Genomic DNA, 23,837 nt, shown 5'->3' with positions numbered 1-23,837 from the left:
CCCGAGTGGGGGACAGGGCAAGGCGGGGACCAGGCCACCCCCATTGCTCTCCCTACTCTGAAGCCACCATGTTCTGTCACGGTGTGTGTCCCCCGCCTCCTCTCTGCCTCTCCTGTTGGCCGCACGCTCCTCCCTGTCCCCTCGTCCACCTGGCAGCCTTCACACGTCTCTGACTAACTTTCTTGGCCTCTCTCTCCCACTATCTCCTTTCTCCCATCTGCTCCTCACAGGGCTGCCCTGGGCCGGCGATGGGCCCCTCGGCCTCTCCCTCTGCCTCTCTCTGTGCCTCTCACCTCTGTCTCTCTGTCCTGTGACCTCCGACAGCTTCAGTGGCGCTGACCATCTCTCCTAGGCTGCTTGGCAGCTGTGCCGACGCTGCGGCGTGGCCAAATAACTCTAACGTTCTCATACCTTCAGCAGCCAATCTCGCACTCTCCCTGCTCTCCCACTCTGTTTCTAACCTGACTTTACCTCTCCAGCTGTTTCGGGCTCCTTTCCTTCCCCCTGCCTGCCCGTGTGAGCACGTGTCCTCTCCTGTGCGTGTGTGTGTGGTGCGTGCGCGTCCACATGTCCATGCGTGCCATGGCCCTCTGGGAGGGGCACCCGCGTGTCGCTGGGTGGAGTGGGCGTTTCCGTGTTGTAGAGGCAGGGCCAGGTTTTCACAGCAGGTGTATCGTGCTTCTGATAATCAGGATGTTGGGCCCTGAAACCACTCCCTGCCCTTTCTGTTTCAGTTTGTCCCCCTTCACGTGCACTCGTGGCATGCCTGGGTCTCCCCAACGCGTCTCCTCTCGGGATCCCTGTGTGCCATCGCTGTATGTGTGTCATCACTGCTGCTGTGGTTGGCCTGCCTGTGGCCCCTGCCATCCTCTCCCTGCCCCTCTGGATGTCTGTGAGGCTCGTGTGCATGTGTGTGCCTGTGTGTGCACATGTGTGTGTGCATGCATGTGTGTGTGTATGCGCATGTGTGTGTGCATGCTTTGTGTGTACGTGTGTGCATGCGTGTGTGTGTGCACACACGCACCCTGCTTTGGGACCCTGATATCTCCCCTCCAGGGCCTGGCATATTCTGTGCATGTCTGTCTGTGCCTGTCGTGGTCGCCTATGTACTGGAGGCTGGTCTCTACCCGAGGGCCATGGCTCATGTCCACCCTCAGCGTGTGGCTCCCAGTTTGTGGCTGTGTGTTCTCAAAGCTGTTCTATTTTAGCCTGTCCTGAGCCTCATGCTACTGGTCCCCCGTCTCTTCCTCCCTGCCTTCCTCCACCTCTCTTCCTCCTCATGGGACATGCCAGCCTGGTCCCTGGGCAGGCTTTTAGTGCCCCGTCCTGATCCCCAGCTGAACGGAGCCTGGGCTCACCACCCAGCCACTGGGTCAAAGAGCCCAGCATCCTGGGAACGTCATGGAGTCAGGTGCAGACAAGGCTTCTTGGTGCCTGTCTTTCTGTGACCCTGGGTGAGAGCCTTACCAAATGCACAGTCTTCAGCAAGTGGGAGAAGGATGGAAACTGGGGAACAAGGGGGTGTAGACTCACCCTATCCAATATGGGGCCATTAAACCTAAATGAGCTTACATTCAACAAAATTAAAATTTCAGCTCTCAGCCACACTGGCCACATTGCAAATGCTCAAATGCACACATGCGGCATGCGGCTGTTCCACTGGACAGCACAAATACAGACTACTCTGTCACTGTGGAGAGTTGTCCTGACCTCACCTGGTCAGTCTCATGTCTAGAGGGTGGGAAGAGGATTCTTGATGAGCCCGAGCAAACACAGGTGGGGCATCTGGGAGACAGACCTTCTGGGCGTGTTTGCAGAGGGTAATGACGCAGAGAGGCACCTGGACACACCACGCCACAGCGGAGCCTCCCCCTTCCAGGCTGGGGGCGGATGGGATAGAACAAGCCTCTGGGGAGTGGGGGCGGTGGCCAGCTCACAGACCAACTATGCAAGCCAATGACTGGAGGGTGGGGGGTTTCTGGGGAACAGGAAGAATGGGGACACTTCCCCCAAATATCCCCTATAGGAGTAGTTAAGCCACAGTCGCCTGGGGCAGGGGCTGCAAGGAGAATGGGCCCCAGGCATGGGTCTCCAGGGAAAACCAGGTGTCCATGTGGACAGGAGTACCGCTCCCGCTGGCCCGCCGGGGATGGCAGCTGCTGGGGTCTTCAGAGAAGGTCCTGCCGCCCCTCAGGCCAGGGTGCCCAACCCAGCTCACTTCCCAGCCCAATCTCATTTGGACTCCCCTGCCCCCAGGTTGCCTGCAGGAGGGAAGGCGGTGAACACAGCCCCGGTGCCAGGCCAGACACCCCACGATGAGTCCGACCGCCGGACCGAGCCACGCTCCTCTGTCTCAGACCTCGTCAACTCCCTCACCAGCGAGATGCTCATGGTGAGAATGAGGGAGCCTGTGCTGCTCCGAGGAACTGGGCTGGGAGGCTAGGGGCAGGAAGAAGAGGGACGTGTGTGGGAACCAGCAACGGCATGGGAGTGGCCAGGCAGGGGAACCGGGTCAGAAGCAGCCTGGAGAGCCAGGCCCAGCATGGTGGCCACTCGGCGCTTGGTGACTGAGTGTGCAAGGCCGGGGTTTGCTTCCCAGCTCTTTCATCAAAATATCTTCTCCATGTCTCAGTTTCTTCCTTTGACAAGTGAAAATAAGAATTCCCATCCTGCTTTGATCCCTTTGTGGATTGAGAAGGCACCAAAGAAAACCCACTCATGCAAGATACTTGCAGGATCCTAGAGGGAAAGGCTGGTGGGCAGAGGACTCAGGACAGAAGGTGTCCCCTCCCGAGAGTGATGTCCCCTTAAGTGGAGGTCTGGGGTGGAAGGCCTAGCCTGCGACCTCCCCCATTCCCATGGCTAGAGGCCCCTGAGAACAGGAGAGCAGGAATCCACTGGTCCCGGCTCCTCTGAGGGACAGCTGTGATGGGGTGCTGCTGTCCACACCCGTGCCCCACCACAGAGGCCTCCAACCCTGTGGGATCCTAGTTCTAGGTTGCTTGGCCCAGACAGAGGTTGTGGTTCCCATGGTGCCCCCACGGGGGCAGCAGTGAGTCACAGCCACTTGCCCCACCTGTACTTTTCCAAAGAGGTCCTGGAGGGAGAAAACTGGGGAGATTGACAGACAGAGATCAGTTAAAGGTCGGAAGTCCCAGGAAGGCTTGAAGAGGGGACGAAGTTGGGAATCCAGCCCCTGCTCTGTTCCTACTGGACTTGACCTGGGACGCTTCATCTCCTTGGATTGAACCCCTCACTTCTCTAGAGAGAAGGAAGTAGGCTTGGGAGCTCCCAACCCCTCCCCCACTGCCCTGGCACCAGAGCCCCCACCCTTCTGCCATGTAGAGTTCCAGCCAGCTCTAACCGTCCATCCCCACTGCCCCTTCTAGCCTGGCGTTTCTCAAATTGCTACGTGTGCAGGAATCACCCAGGAACCTTGTTAAAATGCAGATTCCTGGTCAGTGGGCCTTTGGTGGGGCCTAAGAGTCTGCTTTTTTCCTTATTTTTTATTTTTTATTTTTTTGAGACAGAATCTCATCTATCCCCTAGGCTGGAGTTCAGTGGCACAATCTCAACTCACTGCAACATCTGCCTCCCAAGCTCAAGTGATTCTCCTCCCTCAGCCTCCCGAGTAGCTGGGATTACAGTAGTGCACCACCACGCCGGCTAATTTTTCTATTTTTAGTAGAGATGGGGTTTCACCATGTTGGCCAGGCCGATCTCAAACTCTTAGCCTCAAATGATCCACCTGCCTTGGCCTCCCAAAGTGCTGTGATTGCAGGCATGAGCCACCGCGCCCGGCCTATCCTGTGGTTTTCTTGAATCCACATTAGAGCATCAGATTTTCCACATCCTAGGTCTGGTCGCCTTGGGCCTCCCCACCTCTCCCCTTCTCCCCGCCCGCCAGGCCCCTGTGTGTCTGGCCCTCCACTGCCCTCCTTCCATCTTCCCCCACCCAGGCAGACTGACCCTGGCTGTCCTCTCCTCTGGATGGGCCATTACCACAGCCCACCCTGCCTCCCTGCACAGCCCCTTAATTGGTTACAGCTTCCCGGTAGCCAGGTTCCCAGAAGGGACGGCCCCTTCACAGCCAGCTTGCCTGCCCCTTGCTGCCCCCAGGGAGGGGCCAACAGCTACAGCCTGCAGAAGGAAGCGCAGGCCCCATCTCCCTCTCCTGTGCTGGGAAGATGCTCAGAGGTGGGAGGGCAGAGTCTGATGGCACAGCTCTGTGCCAGTGCTAGGCCGTTGACGTTAACAGCCATGATAAGATAAGCAGGGCAGAATCAGCCCACTGTGACCTCAGCCTGTCCCAGTCTCCAGACCCTGGGCTGTGGAATCTGGGGGTCAAGAGACAAGAGTTAAGCACCCAGAGCTGGCCAGAGAAGGGGCTGAGGGGCAGAGGTGTCTGAGAAGAGGCGAGGCCACACGTGCTTCTGGGCACCTGCTGCCGTGGTACAGGGGTGGCTTGCTGCTTTTCGAGGCTGACTTCTGCAAGGGCTCGGGAAGCACCTTCCCTGATTGTGATGGGGTGGCCAACCTGGTTGCCAAAGAGATGGCTCTGCCCCAGCTGAGTAATTAGGGCTCAGGGCTGTGGCTTAAGAAGGCTGGGAGTGGGCACAGAGCTGCCACCCCTTTCCGAGGTGAAACCCACCTAGCCAGCCCAGGCCTTCCCAAGACCACACTGTTTGGGAGCCAAGAGCCAAGGGACCAGAGGGACCTCAGGTGGGATGGGGGCCACCTGGGCTCCGGTCATCAGCAACTCCACCCCAACTTTAGAAGCAGGGGGTGGGCGAGTGGTCTTTGCTGGCACTGTCTACACATGCTATGCCCCAGGTGCTCGGTCCCTCTGCCAGTGGGTCAGGTCACGGGGCAGAACTCTAGAAGGGACCCCTTCTAGCTCTCCCAGGACCCCTCAAAGTAGGTCTCATGGTCCCTACTCTGCAGATGTAAAAACAGGGTCAAAGCGTGCGTGTGGGGCTGGCATAAGCAGAGAAAAGAGCATTGGGGAAAAGCAGACTGTGGACAGGGAAACCACATTCTCCATGGGCCTGCAGTGGGGCTTGAGGGGTTATTTGGATCGGCCAAGGGGTGGGGGCTGGAGGGAACATCTTCTGCTGTAAGGCAACGCGGTGCCCCCAACTAGGCAGGACCGGGGTAAAGCCCCAGACTCTACATCTGAGTGCAAGAGCAAGGCGCAGGTGGAAGGGACTCAGGATTCCTGGCCGCTCAACTGGGTTGCGTTCCCACTGGCCATTCAATCACAGGCGACTTGAGGCAAGTGACCCAACCTCTCTGTGCTGGCAGCCACAGTTGGAACACCGGGAAAGTGTTCCAGCGGGAGTGCCTGCCTCGTTGGGATGTTGTAAGAGGTCAGTGAGGACAAGGCACAGGTTACAGGCGGCCAGCCAGTTCGTGGTAGTTGCTGTTGTGAGTGTGAGGCTGGATGCATGGCTCATGCCTGTAATCCCAGCACTTTGGGAAGCCAAGGCGGGCAGATCACTCGTAGCCAGGAGTTAGAGACTAGCCTGAGCAACATGGTGAAACCCTGCCTCTACTAAAAGGACAAAAATTAGCCAGGCGTAGTGGTGTGCGCCTGTGGTCCCAGCTACTCGGGAGGCTGAGGCACGAAAATCGCTTGACCTTGGGAGGTGGAGGTGGCAGTGAGCCGGGATTGCACCACTGCACTCCAGCCTTGGCAACAGAGCGAGACCTTGTCTCAAAAAAAAACAAAAACAAAAAACTCTCACGAGTGTGATTCCGACGGTTTTCACCTGGCACGGTGAGTCCGCAGGTCTTTGCCAGCTTGAGGGGAACCCTCAGTGTTGTGCTGGGGTGTGGGCCTGCTTCAGTGGAAAGAGCAGGATGTTGAGTCAGAGGGGATTCATACTGCTGTGCAGTCTTGGCCATGTGACTTAACCTCTCTGAACCAGTCTCCTCAGCAAGGGTGGTGCCACCTGCCTCGCCTGGCTATTATCAGGATTCAGTAAGGAGACGGCGATGGGAGAGTCGCTGGTCATGGCAAGAGTGCACTGGATACATTATTATTATCTGCATTATTTAGTCTCTCAGAGCCTAGGACTGCCTCTCGAGGATGAAGGAGAGGGCACAGAGCAGGTTTCTACGGGGGAGGCGGGGGGAAGGAACGGATGCCTGCAGTTTTTCTTACTGTGGTACCCAGGGTCCTGCTCCTGTCTCTCATCCAGTCATCGTGGGAGACTTTCGAGCCAGGGGTACCTGAGCCATGCAGCCCCCTAACTGGGTCTGCTGTGATCAGTGGTCTGGGGCTGCACTCAGGCGGCTGGAGGGTGGGCAGGGTTCCAAAACCTCCTAGGTACTACCAGTGTGCTCACAGGTTCAGACACGTGGCTGGGAGACCCTCCTCCCGGCTGCTTCCTGTGGTTGGATGTCAGGATGGGACGAGATGCCCACCCTGCCTCTGTGTGACTGTCCGTTCCTGGGTCAGCCCAAGCACCCTCCCTCCCAGCACTCCTTAGCCCCTATGGACAGTACAATCATCTGAGGCGCCTTTTACCCAGCACTGATGCCCAGGCCCACACCAGCCCCATCCAGTCAAAGTGCTTGGGGACAGGGCCTGGGAGGTCTGCAATTTTCTTGTCCCTGGTGATTTTATCTAACACAAACAGACATCGCTCCTGAAAACTTACCTCTCTCATTTTGTAAATCACATCATTCTCCGCACCCTAGAGAGTCACTTTGCAAAGAATTGTTGCGGTACACTCTTTTTGATGTGAGCAGCCTCCCTCATCTGCTGTGTAGTCCAGGTTTGTGTCAGTGCATCCCACAGTTGGCCCTACCGTGCCACGAGAGGGCAGGGAGGTCTGGGGGGCTCGGGAACCCCAGCACGCACCAGGGCAGCTACAACCAGGAAGGTGAGGCAGCGGAACTGGAGCTTGGGGCCGGCGGCAGACCCAGGGCTGCGAGGAGAGCCTGGGAGGTGGGTGTCGTGCATACGGCTTTGAGGTTCAGGAGACAGAGCTGTCTAGGCTCTGCCATCCCCCCTTCCCCTCCCCTCCTGGGAGACCCCAGTCAAGGCACCTGCCCTCTGAGCCTGAGCAGTGTCCATGGGATGTGGCTGGGCCACCACCTTTGGCCTCTTACCCGTGCTGGCCAGCGGTGGGGACATGGGGGGAGCAGAATCCCCCCCAACCCTGCCGGCCTCTCCCCTACCCCCAGCTCTCCCCAGGCTCCGAGGAGGATGAGGCCCACGAGGGCTGCAGCCGAGAGAACCTGGGCCGGATCCAGTTCAGCGTCGGCTACAACTTCCAGGAGTCCACGCTCACCGTGAAGATCATGAAGGCCCAAGAGCTGCCGGCCAAGGACTTCAGCGGCACCAGTGACCCCTTCGTCAAGATCTACCTGCTGCCTGACAAGAAGCACAAGCTGGAGACCAAGGTGAAGCGGAAGAACCTGAACCCCCACTGGAACGAGACCTTCCTCTTTGAAGGTGAGGCTAGTGCCACCCTTCCCCCGCCATGATCACCTCTTGCCGTCCACCATCCCCCTACCCAACCACACATGTGGTCACATGGACAGATGCATATGGGCACACACCTGCAGGCCCACAAATGCACAAACACATGCAATCAGATACACTTATGTGCACACCTGCATGCGTGCACAGGCACAGATCCATACACATGCGCTCACAAACGCCCACACAGGCAATGACTTGGCCCGGTTAACCTGATGCATTTTGTGTCTAGTTGGGATCAGGTCACAGGAGCCAAGTGGAGCCAGCATCACAGCCAGAGGCCGAGGAGGGAAGCTGGGCCACCGCCTGGTGTTTCATTCCAGACACAGAGCTCATCCTGAGGAGGGCAGGGAGGGAGGGAGGCACCCACAGGACTCAGAGCTGGAGCACCCTGGAGCCACCAGAGCATAGTGGTTCAGTGCACAGGCTGTGGCCTAGGCTGTCTGGGTTTGAATCTCAGCTCTTGCCACTTACTCGCTGCGTGACCTTGGGCAAGTTCCTGAGCCTCCCTATGATTTGGTTTCCTCATCTACAAAATAGAGATAATAATAGTGAGGGTTCAACAAATAAGTGAATTGTAAAAGCACTTAGAACAGTGCCTGACACCCAGCAAATGCTTGATACCAGGTTGTTAAACACACGCCATCTGTTGCCGTTCTCTGCCCCCCCTCCCTCGCATGGGACAGGAACAACAGCTCTGAACCATGCCTGGAGGCCGCGGAGACAAATGTCCTTTCTCTCTCCTGCAAGCCCCCTCTGAAGGCCGGTCTTTATCTCTTATCTCTGAGGATTCAAGGTAACCAGGAAGCTGGGCATGCGATTAAGCAGTGATTTCTATCCCAGGGCCTTTGGGTGCTAGGACCCCGCTTAGAGAAGCTGTAACCCTTTGCCAATGGCTCCCCATTCATCCAGGGGGAGTAGATCCCTACTCCAGCTGCCCCAAGCCCTAGCCTTCCAGCATCTTCACCATGTATCCCAGGGACCTTTCCCCACCTGCCGTCCCACCCACTTAGCACCCCACCTCTTCTGCAAGGTGACAGCCAGGTCACCCACTAAATGGCACTGAGGGTGAGCAGCGAGTGTCCGTGTGCTTCTGGATGCCCTCTGTAGGCACCATGAGGGCCAGGTTAGAGACGGCTCAACCAGCGAGAGGTTCGGCTGTCTGGAGGTATAGGTAGCCAGCTGGCAGGGCGAAGGTTTTGAGCAGAACTCCAATCCTCCAGTCTCTTCCACGAGCACGTGCCCAGCAACAACCACGAGCTGGGCACTCTTCTAGGTTTCGGGGGTGTAGAAAAGAATGAGGCACCGTTATGGCCCTCAAGGCATTTCTGGCCTAACGGAGACACAGATGTGTAGATAAGCCAGCCACACGCAGCATGGCAGGAGCTGCAGGAAGCCAGTATGAGCTCCCTTTGATGGTGCTGAAGAAAATTTCCCAGAAGAGGGACCATTCAAAATGGGTTCTGATGGATGAGTAGGAATTTGCCAGCTAGGAGCCTGCCTCCTCTGGTGTTGATGAGAGCTGACTGGGGTGCAGCGACTTCTTGGAGCTTCCAATATTCCCAGAACACTTGTCCTCGTGCATTTTACCTGAATTGATGCCTGGGCAAGGTCCGTGGGGGACTCTGAAATAAGCAGGACACAGCTTCCCACAATATGAGGAAAAGGACCCTGAACAAATTCAGAGCGTCTCCTTTTCCCACTCACCTGCTCCTGTCGGAGCTCCTCGGTGCTTCCAGAGTCTCTGGGGGAAGGTGCTGGAATCCTCCAGGGCTCCTCCTTCCCTTCATCTTCTGCACCAGCCAGGCTTAGGTTCCAGGGCGTCCTCCGTCCTGCTCACACCCGGGTTCAGAATCTCCTCACCTCAGACCTCCGGGCTGGCCTGTGCCCCCTGCACCTCCTGGGCCAGCCCCACCTCTGACTAAGCCTCCCAAGAGCTCATGACTCCTGGCTTCAGACCTTCACCTGGCCCCCTCTTCCCTTCTCCATCCCATGCAAGCCCCGTCTGCTCCTCTCCCTCTGACCTTAGCTGCCACTTCACCTCAGCACAGTCCTGCTGCTCCATTAGGCCATTTCATTGGCATTGATTCATCTGTTCAATTATGCATTCACTTAACAAATATGTATCGAGTGCCTACTATGTGCCAGAAACGGTGTTAGACACCGAGATCCAGTGGTTGGTAACAGAGAGGCCTTTCTGGGAATCCTTGCCTTCCGGGAAAGCCAGACAAAAATCAGGGAAAGAGACAGAGAAATCTATTACCGTGTGTGATATGTTTCGCGGAAGAAAAGGTGCTAGAGTGTATAACGGGATCCAACACTGTCTGGGGTGCCAGGAAGGAATACTGAGGCTTGAAGGATGAGAGTAGCCAGAAGAGGGGCGCATGGTGGGGCCAGTGTGCGCCCGGCCCCGAGGCGGGAGGAGTAGGGTGTTGAAGGGCCAGGAAGGAGGCCGATGTGGCTGGAGCCCAGTCATTGAGTGAAGAGCGGTCACAAGCCAAGCAGGGAGAGGACAGCCGGGCCAAATTGTGGAAGGACTTGAAGCCAAGGTAGGGTGCCCGGCTTTTATTCTAAGTGCACTGGGAACCATTGAAAGGCTTTAAGCAAGAGCACATCATGATGGAATTTCTATTTTTAAAAGATCTCTCTGGCTGCCGCGTTGAGAATGGACGGTAGGAGAAAGTGTGGATGCGGGGAGGGCGGTTTGGAGATGCTTGCAGCTGCCTAGGCAAGAGGTGCCGGCGGCTTGGATGAGGGAGGTGGCAGTAGAGAAGGGGACGCTGTGGGAAGAAGGACAGAAGCACAGGTGGGAGGAGGGGTGCCGAGTCACAGGACACTTGTCACCTCCTGCTTCTATGCCTTTGCCTTTTCCCTCCCACTGATGCTTCCCCATGTCCCTCTGCCCTGAGTCCTCCTGGGGCCTGCGTACTGGCAGCTGTGGCCACCTAGGCAGAGCCACTTGCCCAGACCTGCCTCGGGACGATTGGCAGCGGCTGCTCAGCCACTGAGATGGACACAAGGTGCATGGGTGAATGGATGATCGCAGTTCTACTCTTTACTAGCTGGGACTCTGGGCAAGTACTTTAAGCCGTCTGAGCCTCATCTGTAAGATGGACGAGATGCCATTCACCTTGGAGAATTGTTGAGGGAATCCCATGAGACGGTGACAGTTCTTGCTAGCACTTCAGTAAGGTCTAATTGCAATCCAGTGTGCCTGCTGGCCCGGTGGGGTGGCAGCGGGAGGGCACAGGGCCTGCCTCCTCTTCCCAGGGCCTTCCTTGCCTCCCGGGCCCCATGTGGCCCCTCTGTGCCCCTCTTCACTCGCACCCATCTATACCCCCAGGTTTTCCCTATGAGAAGGTGGTGCAGAGGATCCTCTACCTCCAAGTGCTGGACTACGACCGCTTCAGCCGCAACGACCCCATCGGGGAGGTGTCCATCCCCCTTAACAAGGTGGACCTGACCCAGATGCAGACCTTCTGGAAGGATCTGAAGCCATGCAGCGATGGGAGTGTAAGGCCCCATGGGTGGGCCTTAACTGGACAGGCAGCAGGGCAGGGCTGGGAGATCTGGTCCCAGACCCTCGTCAACCTTAGAAAGGCCAGGAGGGCTGTGGGAGAGGGTGCAGATGGGCAGGCCCGATAGAGCTCAGTCCTCACTAGTAGTCAGAGCACTGGTGCTTGGCACTTGGGGGGGACTCACCCGATCTGTAAGAAGGAACCTAGGGCTGTGTTCAGGGAACAGAGAGGAGATGGTGGACCTGGGAGGGGCAGTACACACACCTGCCAGAGGAGGGGAGACAGAGTGAGACAGAGGTGACAGACAGGGGCATGGGTAAGCGCCAAGGTCAGGGTAGAGGGGGCCTGGGGGCAGCTGGACCAATCAGAGAGCTCTGCTAGCCTAGTTCCCCACACCCCTCCTGTTGTGCCTCCCAGGGGAGCCGAGGGGAGCTGCTCTTGTCTCTCTGCTACAACCCCTCTGCCAACTCCATCATCGTGAACATCATCAAAGCCCGGAACCTCAAAGCCATGGACATCGGGGGCACATCAGGTGCGGGGCTCCTCCAGCAGAGGACGGGCGGGCCGGGGATGTGCTAGTGACACAAGGGTTACACTGGATGTGGAGAGCAGGGTCTGCAGCGGTCCTCACCCCAACCCGCCACACCCCCACCTCCAGTCCTCACTCCTTACCCTAGAGGCCTTAGGGGCCCCCTTTGGAGCACCCTCATCTTGGACTCTGTTCAAGAGTCAAGATGTCAGCATCATCCTGGACTCTGTTCTTCCCAGAATCAGGAAGAAAGGGAACATTGTGGGAAGACCTGGGTTCTATCCCCAGCTCTGATGCTACTTGTCTGAGATTTTGGACAAGACCTGGCCTCTCTGGGGCTCAGTTTCCTCGTTGGTAGTAACAGGAGGGCCCAGGTGATCGCTAAGGTCCATCTGCTGATTCTCCCAGGTCCCTCTTGTTCTTGCCTGGGTCTCTCCTTGCCTCTGGGGAAAGCACACGGCCCTCCTGCCTCAGCTTCCATTCCTGGAAGGGGAAAGGGATCCTAGGAAGTCCCTCCCCCACGGTCCCTCTAACCCTTCCCCACTCCCTCCCCCAGACCCCTACGTGAAGGTGTGGCTGATGTACAAGGACAAGCGGGTGGAGAAGAAGAAGACGGTGACGATGAAGAGGAACCTGAACCCCATCTTCAATGAGTCCTTCGCCTTCGATATCCCCACGGAGAAGCTGAGGGAGACGACCATCATTATCACCGTCATGGACAAGGACAGGCTCAGCCGCAATGACGTCATCGGCAAGGTAGGGGCGAGGCAGGTGGTGTGGTGCACGCAGCTGGTACCAGCGAGGCTCCGTTCCTTAAAAGAAGCAGCGGGGGTAGTGGGCACAGGCTGGACACCAGGAGAGACTGGAATCAGTCTCCTCTCCTCTCAGGCCTCTGTTTCTTCATCTGAAAATAAGGGTGTGAGATGACCCCCTCGCAAGGATTCCTCTCTAAGCGTCCTCCTATGGGTAGGTCAGCTTAGGACAGACCACCAGCGGGCAGGGAAAGAAGTAGTGCAAGAGAGGAATGGCCTGGATCTCAAAAGAAAGGTTTTCTGGACAGGATGATGACATTGGGGCAGTATTGCCCGGGGTCCTGTCTACACAGGGTGAGCTGCGTGGGGCAGCGTTGGGAGCTGCGATCAGACTCCAAAGACCTCATTTCAGTTCCCATCCCATCTTCAGATAAACTGTATAACCTTGGGCCAGTGGCTTGGCCCCTCCAAGCTTTAGTGTTCTCATCTGTAAAATGGAGCAACTAGTACTGTCCCTGTAGAACTTTACAGGGTGGTGTAAGAATTGCTTGAGGCATGTGGATGTTCTTCTCGTAGAAAGTTGGCCGGGCACAGTGGCTCACGCCTGTAATCCCAGCACTTTGGGAGGCCGAGGCGGGTGGATCACCTGAGGTCGGGAGTTCGAGCCCAGCCTGACCAACATGGTGAAACCCCATCTCTACTAGAAATACAAAAATTAGCTGGGCATGGTGGCGGGTGCCTGTAATCCCAGCTACTCAGGAGGCTGTGATAGGAGAATCCCTTGAACTGCAGAGGTTACAGTGAGCCAAGATTGCAAGACTGTACTCTAGCCTGGGCAACAGAGCAAAACTCTGCCTGGAAAAAAAAAACAAAAGTGATCTCTTCATATCACATAACCAAAAAATTCATACCTGACCTTGAGTTTTCCCAGGATGGGATCCTGTGACGTAAGCCCTTCCATGTTTCTACCTTCAAATGTCTCTTTCTGTGTTTATTTACGGTTTAGCGTTGAGAGAATGGGCTTGAGAGTCAGATAGCCTTGGTCCAAATCCTAGCCTTACTTTTTAAGGCTGTAACCTCTCTGAGCCTCATTTTCTCCTCTCAAAACGAGAGTAGGACGGTCCTACCCTCACAATGCGCTGGGAGGATTAAGTAAGATCGCACAGGTGAGCTAAACAGCTCACTAAACAGCGTAGGACTTGGAACGCATGTTAGCTAGTATGATAATAAAGGGGCATGTATATCCATTCAGGCAGGGCGGTTTGACCAGGACCATGTGCGGAACCAGTGCTCAGGGCAGTCATGGGAGAAGGGGAGATGCCAGGAGTGAGTGAGGGGCACACACCTGGGCATTACCCTGTGTAGGGGAAAGGGAAAGGGGGACTGGATACCCACAGGGAAGGGAGCTGAGTTGGAGGTAACCCTCAGACAGATGGGAATGGAGAACTCACCTGCTGGGGTAAAGGAGGCAGTCTGGCCTGAAAGAGGGGTATGGCACGGGGAGTATGACTGGCCAATCTGTGGTCACAGGTGGGACAACTCCCCAGGACATTGCCACTCATACTCCAGAGAGAGTATGCGCCCCTGCCTGGCCAGGGTTCAGGTCCCGCCGATGCCCCCTCAACCAGCTCAGCCCACAGGCCAAGTGACCATATCTACTTTGATGTTCTTTTGAAGCTTAGCCTTTTGGAGTTGGGTGTCCCTTAGATACCGATTAGGGCTCCTTTTGAAACAGTCCTACCTTCTGTTGGCCGAACCAAAGCGAACGTGGATTTGTTCTCACTTTGGCCTGGGTAACTTATGGAGCCCAAGGATCTCTGAGTCCTTCTGACTCCCGGCTCCTGCTCAGCCCCTGGAAACCAAGAGCCTGCCCCTTGTCTGCCTGGCACCACCCAAGGCTGTAGGCATCATGCTGGGCTGAGGTTGCAATGGGGGCAGTGCTCATACTCTTAATCGCCCCCAAGTCCCAAAGCTGAGGTCAGCGGGGCCCATCCTGGGGGTTCCGGGGGGATTCATGCATGCAGCCCCGTGAGGCTGTGAAGCAGGATTAGGCCGGTAGCGTAGAGCTCCAAAGACCTGGATTTCAGTCCCTCTGCACCACTTATAAACACTGTGACTGTGGGTAAGTCTCTTACCTCTTTGTACCTTAGTTTCCCCATCTGAAAAATGGAGATGATCGTATAACCCTACCTGGCAGTTGTAGGATTGGATGATCTGTGTGTATAAGTCCCTAGCTCAGTACTCACATGCAGCGAGTGCCCAGGAGCTGGGAACAATTATAATTAACGGGGGCTGGACAGCACCCAACAGATAGGGCAGGGAAGGCCGTGGAGACGATCTGCTTCCACCCCCACCTTCCAGACCCCACTGCAAAGTAGGTTGGCAGTCTAATTCCAAGAGGCCAGGCGTGCCCAGACTTGGAGGTGTGGGGGTAGACAACCAGGAAAATAGATCAGGCTGGCCGGGGAAGGAGGAGGGCGCCTCTGTGGAGTAGGTTGTCACAGCATGTGGAGGTTGGGGGGCCACAGGCTAGGGTATCATGGTGGAGTTGGGGTGTCACCCCTGTGGGGGAAAGGGCCAGTGCCCTGGAGCCTGTGCCAATGCCATCCTCTCCCCTTTCTCCCCAGATCTACCTGTCCTGGAAGAGCGGGCCAGGGGAGGTGAAGCACTGGAAGGACATGATTGCCCGTCCCCGGCAGCCCGTGGCCCAGTGGCACCAGCTGAAGGCCTGAGTGGGGCCAAGGGAGGCCCAGGGGGCCGAGGGCCCGGGTCCCCATCATGCCCTCACCACTTTATGCACAACGCCCGGCCTGAGCCCCCTGCCATAGGGAGGGGAGGACCCTGAGGGCTCAGCCAGGGAGGGGTCCCAGGACTCAACTGGGCCCCGTGTCTAGGAAGTACCAGCCCCGTCCCCCACGGTCCAGCTTGGGGGAAGGGGCTCTGGGAGGCATTTTCCTGCTTTGCCCCTTTTCTTCCTGACTTACTAATACTAAAGAAGTTGGGGGACCTCGAGAGCCAGACGGCCAGACAGGCAGACCCCTCCAGAGGCCCGCCAGGTGGGCATGGTCCCCCGTTTTCTTTAAGGCAGCACCTGGAGTGGAGAGAGGCCACTCCCTGTCCAGCCCCCGAGGTGGACCCAGGGGAGGGGAGGCTGAGGCGTTTGGCCCCAGTCTGGCCAGGAGAGGCCCGTCCCCAGGGCAGTTTCAGGTGCCGGCTGGGCCCTGAATGCCGAAGACAGTATCTAGCCCGCTCCTGGGTCCTGGAGCCGCGGCCCTTTGTACTTGTGTTGTGTCCATTGTGTGTGTGCGTGGGGACAGAGGCCTGGAAGTGCGGAGGACTATGCGGAGAAAGCAGGTTTCGTGAATGCCAGGCAGGGTTGGAGGCCAGGAGTGTGAGAGGAGAGGCCCGTAGGGCTGAGTGGGGTAGGGTGAGGCAGCGGTCAGGAACAGAAGAGCGGCAGATGCTGGAGCTGGGCTGAGAGCCGGGCTGCCTCCTGCCATCCCCCCATCTCCTCCCCTTCTCCCCTTGGTGCCCCCTTCTGCTCAGAATCTGAAATAGCTCCTTTTTCAGCAATTCCATCTCTTGATGGAAGAGATCATCACACCTTTTAGGCACCTACTGTGTGCATAGCATTCCACCAGGACTCATCTCCCTTCCTTCTCAAGGGGTCCTGAGCCCTGACTAGCTTTGCCCTAACTCCTTCATCAAAAGACCCCCCGCCAGCTTCCCACACCTCATACGCAGCCACATCTGCCCTATTCTCCATGCTTTCCAGCTTCCCTGCCCTTCCTCGTCTCTCCCTGCCTGTGCAGACCCCCACCCTTCTTTCCTCACCTCTCCATCCCCCGATGCTTGTAGGCCTTCCATTCATTCCCTCTCATCGTGCGTGGTCTCTGATCTTCCATTACCTGATCTTCTCCAGGACTGTCTTCCCACCCTCCCCACTCCCTGGTCCCCGGGAGCAGCTCCTTCTGCCTGGCTCACTCACAGTGCAGGGAAAGGAGGCAGGGAGAAGACGAAGGTTCTGAGAGTTCTGAGGTTGCCACACACAAAGAAGCCGTGGTTTCTCTGCCTCAGCCACTGATGAGACTAGAACTGGCTTCCCCCTGGAGATGGCAGATTTCAGGCTGATCCTTGCTTAAGCCCTCTCATCCCCACGCTGGTCCTGGTATTGATAAAAGACCCAGCTGGTGACAAAGCCTCCAAACCTGGGGGTCCATGAGCCTGGGCCTGACATTCCAAGAACCACCGCCAGGTGGCGCCAAGCCCCCACAGTCTGTGGCTTGGTCAGCCCACAGTTCCACCCTGGATGGGCCTGTGACACCCCAAAGAGAAGAAGGGGACTCTGGATAGGGTCCCCACATCCAGGGCGTGGGGAGAGCATAGGCATTTGGGAACCATTTTCCTTCGGTCGGCTTCCCCTTGAGCTGAGCATTCTGCTTGCTGCAGTGTAGACGGGTCGCCTTTTGCCCATAGCGAAATTTTCTTAAATTGAATCTCACACCCCCACCATTTCCTCTCCCTGGGATCTGGAAGAACATCATACATAGTAGGTGAATCGTTTTGTAGAGTGAAGAATGCTAATGTAAAGCAAATAGTCACCCACGTTCCTTGTAAATCCAAATGTTTCTATATTGTAGCTTTGCTTAAAATGGGGTCGGCCCCAACTGCACCCTCCTCTTTGGCGGGCTGGGGAGCGGCGCCCAGCAGGGACGGGAGGGCAGCGACCCCGAGGCCACGTGGATGTGGGAGAGGGCGTGGTGGGAAGTTTTGAGTGGAGGAGGGGATCTGCTCTTCTCCACCCCTCCCTTGGATCCGCCTCGGTTTCCTGTCCCCCCACCACCACCCGCCTGCCCCGCGGAAGACTGCCCAGTGAGCGAGCCCCCGCCTCCCAGGCCCCTTCGCCTGCTAGGGAGCCCCCTGGGAATCCAACCAACTTGTATCGAGTGGGCGGGGCAATGGCTCCACCTTTTCCCGAGCCCCGCCCATGGAGCTCTTAGCCAATCCTATGCAGAGAGCATCTCCTGGCAGGGGTCTTTTCCCAACCAGACCCCATCCAGGCACATTGGCTACCAGGCTTGGGCTTCCCCAGCACCCCCACGTGCAGGTGGAGCTCTGGGATGCTATGTCGGGGCGGCAAGCGGTGGGCCAAGGGCTGAGTAGGCTAGCACGGGAGGCAAGGGTGGTATGGGATGGGGCAGGGGTGGTCTAGGGTGATAGGAGAGCAGGGAATGGGGGAACTTGAGGGTGGGGGGAGGGCACTTGGAGCCCTGTCACCATCCCAGGACTTTGGGCAAGTCACCCGCACTCCCTGGGCCTCAGTTTCCCCATCTGTAATATGATGGTAATAATACTTCACCTACCTCACAGGGGAGGTTGTGAGGCCACCATCACCTGACCTGAGGGTCAAGGCAGGAGGACTCAAGAGAGAAGGTGCTACCCGTGAGCAAAGTGTAATTAGCGAATCCTGACAGCAAGGCCCACCTGCCCCTCCCCCACAGAGCCTCCAGAGCTAGCCGAGGCCAACCCAGGCCCATCTGTCTCTTCACTGTGTTGCAGGCCCCTTCATAGGCCTCATCTGCCATCTTTGTGGGTGCCCTAGACTTAGTCCTTATCTTGTCCTGGTTTCCTTTCTTGTGGCCATCTCCCCACGAAACTGCTGTATAAATTCCACCTGCCCCAGGACCCCCACACCTGCCCTCCGGCACCAGATGCCAGGGAAGGGACAGAGGAAAACAGCCACAAACAAGCCAGGGGCCTCACCTGAGTCCCCCAGGGGTGGGGATCGGTGGCCACTGTTTGTATGTCCTTGAGCGCAAATGTTTTATAAAAAATAAAACAAAAACCCACCATCACCAAAAAAAAAAAAATTTTGCAGCGAAGAGAAATGAAGAAAAACTGAAGAAAAAAAAAAAAAAAAAACAGGAAAAAAGAACCATACAAAATTTTTCCACCACACATACCCTCTAAGCCAGCAAGATTTCCTCTTTGCAAAATCATATTTTTGTGGGAATGGGTCCTGCTTTTTGTGGCAAGGCCTGTTCTGATTAATAAAGGATCGTGAAAAAGTAGGGCCTTGGCTGTTTCCTCCTTGGGTCCCAGCCCTCCCTCACCTCCCCAGGGGCAGAGGCAGTGGGGTGAAGGGGATGGGGGCCCCGGGGCTGAGCCTCCCCCTCAGTGTGTCACCTTTGGGATTTGACTTCACTGGTGACCAGGCCCTTCCTGAGCGTCCAGCCCATCCTCAGATCTCTATAGAATATGATCCCACCGGCTTCCCAGAAAGCAGAGAGGCAGCTACATCTCCCAGATCAGGCCTGACGCAAAGCTTTTTGGGAGTAGAGTCCTCTAGGCCTCAGAGGTGCCCTCCAGGGTCACCCAGCCTGACGTCCCCTCCCTCAGTTCCCAGAGGACCCTCACCACGCTTCAAGGCAGCTCAGACAAACCAAAGGGGGATGCTCCAGTTTTCCCACCACCACCCACGGGGCCACTGTAGTTTCAGGCCAGCGCCTCCTTCCTGGTCCCTGAGGTGGGAAAGGGAAAGATAAGGAGCTCTGTGTCTGTTGGCTGGAACTGTGGCTTCTCTCAGCCCTCTTCTACTTTCGTTCTTTAGGATTAGAAAAGTCTTTTCTACTCAGTAGAACAGGTTCCAGCCTGAGGTGTGGGAAGCTGGGTTGTAATCCCTTCTCCAGCCTCTGTGGCCCTGGGCAAGCTCTTTTCTTCCTTCCACCTGTTTCTTCTGACCACGACAAAGCAATAACCATCCCCATCCCCTGCCCTTTCTTCCCCACCCAGCCCAGGGGAAGCTGAGCCCCCGCAGCTCTCAGGGTACTTCAGAAGGAAGGTGCTACATCTGTTTCAGACACAGGCACAAAAGGAACGAGCACATCCCTGTTGTCATGTGTCCACCTGCTGGCCCCTGGCCCTGCCAGGAGTGAAGCGGGCCATCCGATCCGCCCCCTGCTCCCAGCACCTGGGGCCAGCAGCTGCCTCCTGGAACTGCACTAAGTACCCCACCCAAAGCTGTCTGTCTCTCGTTTCCCGCAACCTGGTTTAGATATCCCTTCTGATCTCTGTTCCAGAGATTGGAGGAAGCCCTGGGGTCAGGTAAGTAGCCTCAGGGGCGCCCTTGGCCAGAGCTTCTGTTCAGGCTTTCTCTGTGAGAGCAGCCCTGGAAAACGGAGCCTGAAGTCAGAGACAGCCCAGGCCCAGCACAGGTGGCAGTCTCTTGCTGCTGGCTCGGGCCCTTCCCTGGACTTTTTGCCTTCCTCTGTTTTTACTTCTCTGGGTCTGTCTTCATCCACGCCTGATCTGAGATGCTCCCCCACCTCTCCCTGTACCTGGGACCACCACCCTCTGGTGTTTTCTTTCTCCTGTGAGTCCCCCCCAGATACTGCTACTTTCTGGAAGGCCATCCTGGGTTACGTCCTGCGCTCCTCTCCCTCCCCCGCAAAGACAACCAGAAAGACAAGGCTTGAGCACGCCGATGCCCCCGCTCGTGGCTTCCCTGACCATCTGTTTCCCGTGAAGACGCCCCGCTCCCCGTGTCTGTGTCCTGTGTGTGTGTCGTGTCTTGTTTAGATTGTGAGCCCCCTGGGCAGGGATCCCTAGGCACGCCCGGGTGTGCTAATAAATGTTCACCTTCAGAACAAGAGCGCCAGGTGTCTTGAGGAAGCTTTGGGACAGATGGCTGAGTAAGCCTGTGTGGTGGCACTGGAGGCAGGGAGGGACTTCTGGGTAGGGCCCCCAGTTCCGAGAACCTGTTCTCCCCCTTTCCTGAGTCCCATGAGGGTGGGTGGGAAGGGGGTGAGGAATGGCATTCACGAGGCTGGAGAAAGCTCAGCCCTGGGTCTCCGCTGCCACACCGGCCAGCAGGGGTGCTTGCCTGGAGGCTGGTGGGGGCGGGGGCCTCAAGAACAGGTGCAGTTCTCAGCCATTCCACTCACAGACCTGACTGCCAGCCAGGGACTACGCAGCTCTTCTGTGAGCACTGGGTTGGGAGTCCTCACACGGCTTATGGGTGAGTCACTCGCCCTCCCCACCCTGTTTCTTGCCCTGCCGCCTCCTCTGCCTTTCCCTCCACTTGGTTCCCACAGCAGGAAGGAAGCTTCTTGCTCTGACCGCCAGCTCCCTTGGCCTCTGCCCCTGAATCCCTGGTACAAACATGACTCTTGCGGAATTTCCCTACCCTATTCCCCCATGGCCTGCCCACTTCTGACTGCCCCGGCACGATGTGGGGAACCGCAGAGGCAGCCCATCCATCCCATCCCATTGTTAAAGCGTCTCTTCCAGTCTCCCCTGCCCCCTGCTCCCCGGAGGCCAAGTGGGAATCACAGGAAGTTGTGGGTGGGGGAATGCTAGGACTCCTAATACAGTGCTCTCTCTGTCACCAAGGGGAGCTGTGACACCCAGCTGTCCCTGGCAGTAGCTCCCTCCCTACTCACATGGAGACAGAAACCCTCAGTCATGCTCTATGGCATCAGTACCCAATTTAACCACATTCAAACTTTCCAGAAGGGACTGGCTTCTGAGGGTGTAGAGCAAGTGAGTAGCAGAGCCCGGGACAGAGCCCATTCCCATTCCTCGGGGGAGCTCCGGCTCAGCTGGCGAGTAGTCATGGCTGTGGGTGCCACGTTTGACAAAGCAAAAGGGTAGGGCCCTGAGTGCCTCAGGATGTCCCAGGGGGACTCGTTGCCAGGACTTTGCCCCAACCTAGAGTCCTCAGGTGAGAGCAGCAGGGGATGAAGTACAGGGAAACAGACCAGACAGAGGGAGGAGATCTGAGCTCACTAATGACAGCAGTTACTGCAAGTGACCATGGCTGCCTCTGCACCCTCCTGTTCCTGTGTCTAAGGTTTGCATAAAGGAAGGTAGACAAACCCCTTGCATCAAGTATTGAGCTGCAGCATCAGATCTAAATAAACCCAATTTCTTGGGCCAGGTGCAGTGCTTCACGCCTGTAATTCCAGCACTTTGGGAGGCCGAGGCAGGCAGATCACCTGAGGTCAGGAATTCGAGACTAGCCTGGCCAACATGGTGAAACCCCGTCTCTATTAAAAATACAAAAATCAGCCGGGCGTGGTGGTGTGCACCTGTAATCCCAGCTACTCAGGAGACTGAGGCAGGAGAACCGCTTGAACGTGGGAGACAGAGGTTGCAGTGAGCCAAGATCGTGCTGCTGCACTCCAGCCTGGGCAACAGAGAGAGACTCCATCTTGGAAAACAATAAAATAAAAGTAAATAAATAAGCCCAACTCCTCATGTACAGATGAAGAAGCTAAGGCCCAGGGGGGTCGTGACTTGCTCAAGATCACTTGGTCAACAGCAGAACTAGGCCTGGAACCCCTCTTCTGATTCCAGGCCCAGGGGTATTTTCCCTATGCTGCGATACAAGTGGCAGGTCAAGAGGACAGTCCCCAGTCAGCTGCAGCTCCTACCCCACCTGAGTGATCATCAAATTACTTTCTCCAAGTTTCCAGACCCTGGAAGGCCCACTGGCCCTGACGGAACCCCAACAGGGGGAGCTATGGGAGGCACAAGGTCTGCAGCAGCCAGGCCCCAGACCCGCTTCCTCCTCGGGAAGGAGGCAGCCTCCGATCTTCCCCACCCACTTCCTCTTTCTGTCCATTCAAGGCCTTCACTCTCATTTGCAAGCTGACTGCCCCAGATCCATGCCCAGCCTCCTCCTTAGCCAGGGCTCAGCCCCGTGTGCCCACAGAGCTTCTGGGCAGGGCCTGACCTTTTGGCCTGGTATGCCCCTGTTGCCATGGTGATGAAGGCCTGGCAGGATCTTCTCCCATGAGATGGGCCTCCAGGCTTGGGGTTTTACAACTTTCTTCCTTTCTTTAAATCGTTATTCTTTTCCTGAACAACAAGCGGAGAAAGAAATGCCAAAACAGAGCAAAAAGAGACTAAGAAGGAGAGAGACAGAAAGAGGAAAACAGAGCGAGAGAGATGGAGTCATGGAGGGGGTGGAGGGGCAGCGCCAGTGAAAGAATAGAGAACGATCGGCCCAGCTTGAGGGTGATTCAAAAACATACAAAATCTTCTGCAGAATTAAGCAGTGAGATTCCGCAAGACAGGACAGCAGCCTCGAGGGGCAAACGCCACTGCTGACGACAGTACTTGTTCCCCAGACAGCACACAACAGCTGGCAGGGTCAGTCTGACATGGAACAGGAGGTACGTGGGGTGGGGGCAGTGCCAGAGGGAGTCCAGGGTCCCCACAGCAGTGGGTTCCGGTGCTCCCAGGGATTATAAATAAACAGGCACATGGGAAATGCACATTCTTTCTCCAAGAAATATAATTTATGTTTACAGCCAGTTGTTTTTTCTTCTCCCTAAAGAAAACATTACCATGTGGGGCTCCGGCCCCAACAGTGTCCCTGAGTGTCCTTGGCCCTGGCTCCCTCGTTCCGTTATTGCTTGGATGAGGAAGATCTGGCTCTGGGAATTGCAGAGCAAGGCCCCTTTCCTCACCCCCTCGGGGCTGTCCCTGGTGACGGAGTGGAGGTACAGAGTGCCAGTCCCGTGCCAGCCACCCTGGCTGTGCCCATTTAAGGGAAAGGAGAGTGCAGGCTGTGGGAGAGGCGCTGAGCAGCCTCCCAGAGCAGAGAGCCCCTCTCTGCGGTGCAGGAGGCCCTGGAGGCACGGTGGCTTCTTTTCAAACTTGACAGTTGGAAGGCTCAGGCTATGGGGTGGGGAGTGGAGGGGGAGCTCCCTCTTCCCAGCAAGATTCCAGGCACACGCTGGGAGGCTGGGAGAAGAGAACAGAATAGGGTGGGGGTGACCCCCTGCCTTCTGTGCCCCATACGAATCTCAGGGGGCCGGGGAGGGAGGTATGTACTCAGCTCTGGTGGAGGGGTGAGGGCAGCTTCGGTGCTGGGGCCCCCATCTGTTTCCCACTTCTATCCCGGGCACCAGCCCCACTCCAAGCCCCTGCTCCTGGGCCAGGCCCTCCTCCCAAGGGCAGTCCGACCCCACACAGGCACGCAGTCCACCCCAGAGGTAGCGGTTCCTGCCCTAGAAAGGGTGGGCCTAGGAGACCCAAACCTCAGAAGGAGGGAGGGTGGTGGGCGCCCTGCATCCAGACTCAGCGAGACGTGAAGATTCTGTAACCCTCAGTGACCCTGGTTCCAGGTGGAAGCTGGCGCCTCTGTTATCAGTGGCTCCATCGGGGACTGGACCCAGCCCAGACTTCTTGGTCTGACAATTGCCCACAGATCAGCCAGGGGATAGTCAGTCCTCTCACTACCTAGGAGTGTCTGAAGATGCGCCCCTGCCCTGCCTATGCTCGGCAACTCTCCAAAAGTGGCCGCTCCATTGCCCCAAGTAGGGGCCCGCCGGTCCCGCAGGCCTAAGCAGCCAAAGCTTCCCAGAGCCCCTCCTCTCAGAGGGGCTGAAGCCCGTCAGCCAGAACATAGGCTCAGGTGCCCAGTCCTGGAGCGGCTTCCAGGGCGCGGAGGCTGCCCCTGGGGGCGCCCAGAGCCCGGGAACCAGCGCCGCCTATGAGAAAGTCTTCCTCCTCCTCATCCTCAAAGGCCCGCGCTG

The 23,837-nt window shown here is 57.1% G+C and overlaps 1 protein-coding gene across 1 annotated transcript in view; it reads left to right on the top strand.

The window, feature by feature from the left end:
* The window catches only part of SYT7 (synaptotagmin VII), an 87,178-nt gene extending 68,816 nt beyond the window's left edge, over nucleotides 1–18,362 (top strand). Inside the window, exons 17-22 of the mRNA XM_011993569.1 lie at nucleotides 2,257–2,392; nucleotides 7,195–7,465; nucleotides 10,836–11,005; nucleotides 11,428–11,542; nucleotides 12,096–12,295; nucleotides 14,919–18,362. Of these exons, the coding sequence (XP_011848959.1) occupies nucleotides 2,257–2,392; nucleotides 7,195–7,465; nucleotides 10,836–11,005; nucleotides 11,428–11,542; nucleotides 12,096–12,295; nucleotides 14,919–15,023 (997 nt within the window). The 3' untranslated portion in view covers nucleotides 15,024–18,362. The remainder of the gene's footprint in view (nucleotides 1–2,256; nucleotides 2,393–7,194; nucleotides 7,466–10,835; nucleotides 11,006–11,427; nucleotides 11,543–12,095; nucleotides 12,296–14,918) is intronic.
* The last annotated feature ends 5,475 nt before the right edge of the window (nucleotides 18,363–23,837 follow it).

This window comes from Mandrillus leucophaeus, unplaced genomic scaffold, assembly GCF_000951045.1.
Source record: "Mandrillus leucophaeus isolate KB7577 unplaced genomic scaffold, Mleu.le_1.0 Scaffold43, whole genome shotgun sequence".
NCBI classification, from domain to species: Eukaryota; Metazoa; Chordata; class Mammalia; order Primates; family Cercopithecidae; genus Mandrillus; species Mandrillus leucophaeus.
The sequence above is the reverse complement of the archived record's forward strand: the minus strand, read 5'-3'. Positions and strand labels throughout refer to the sequence as shown.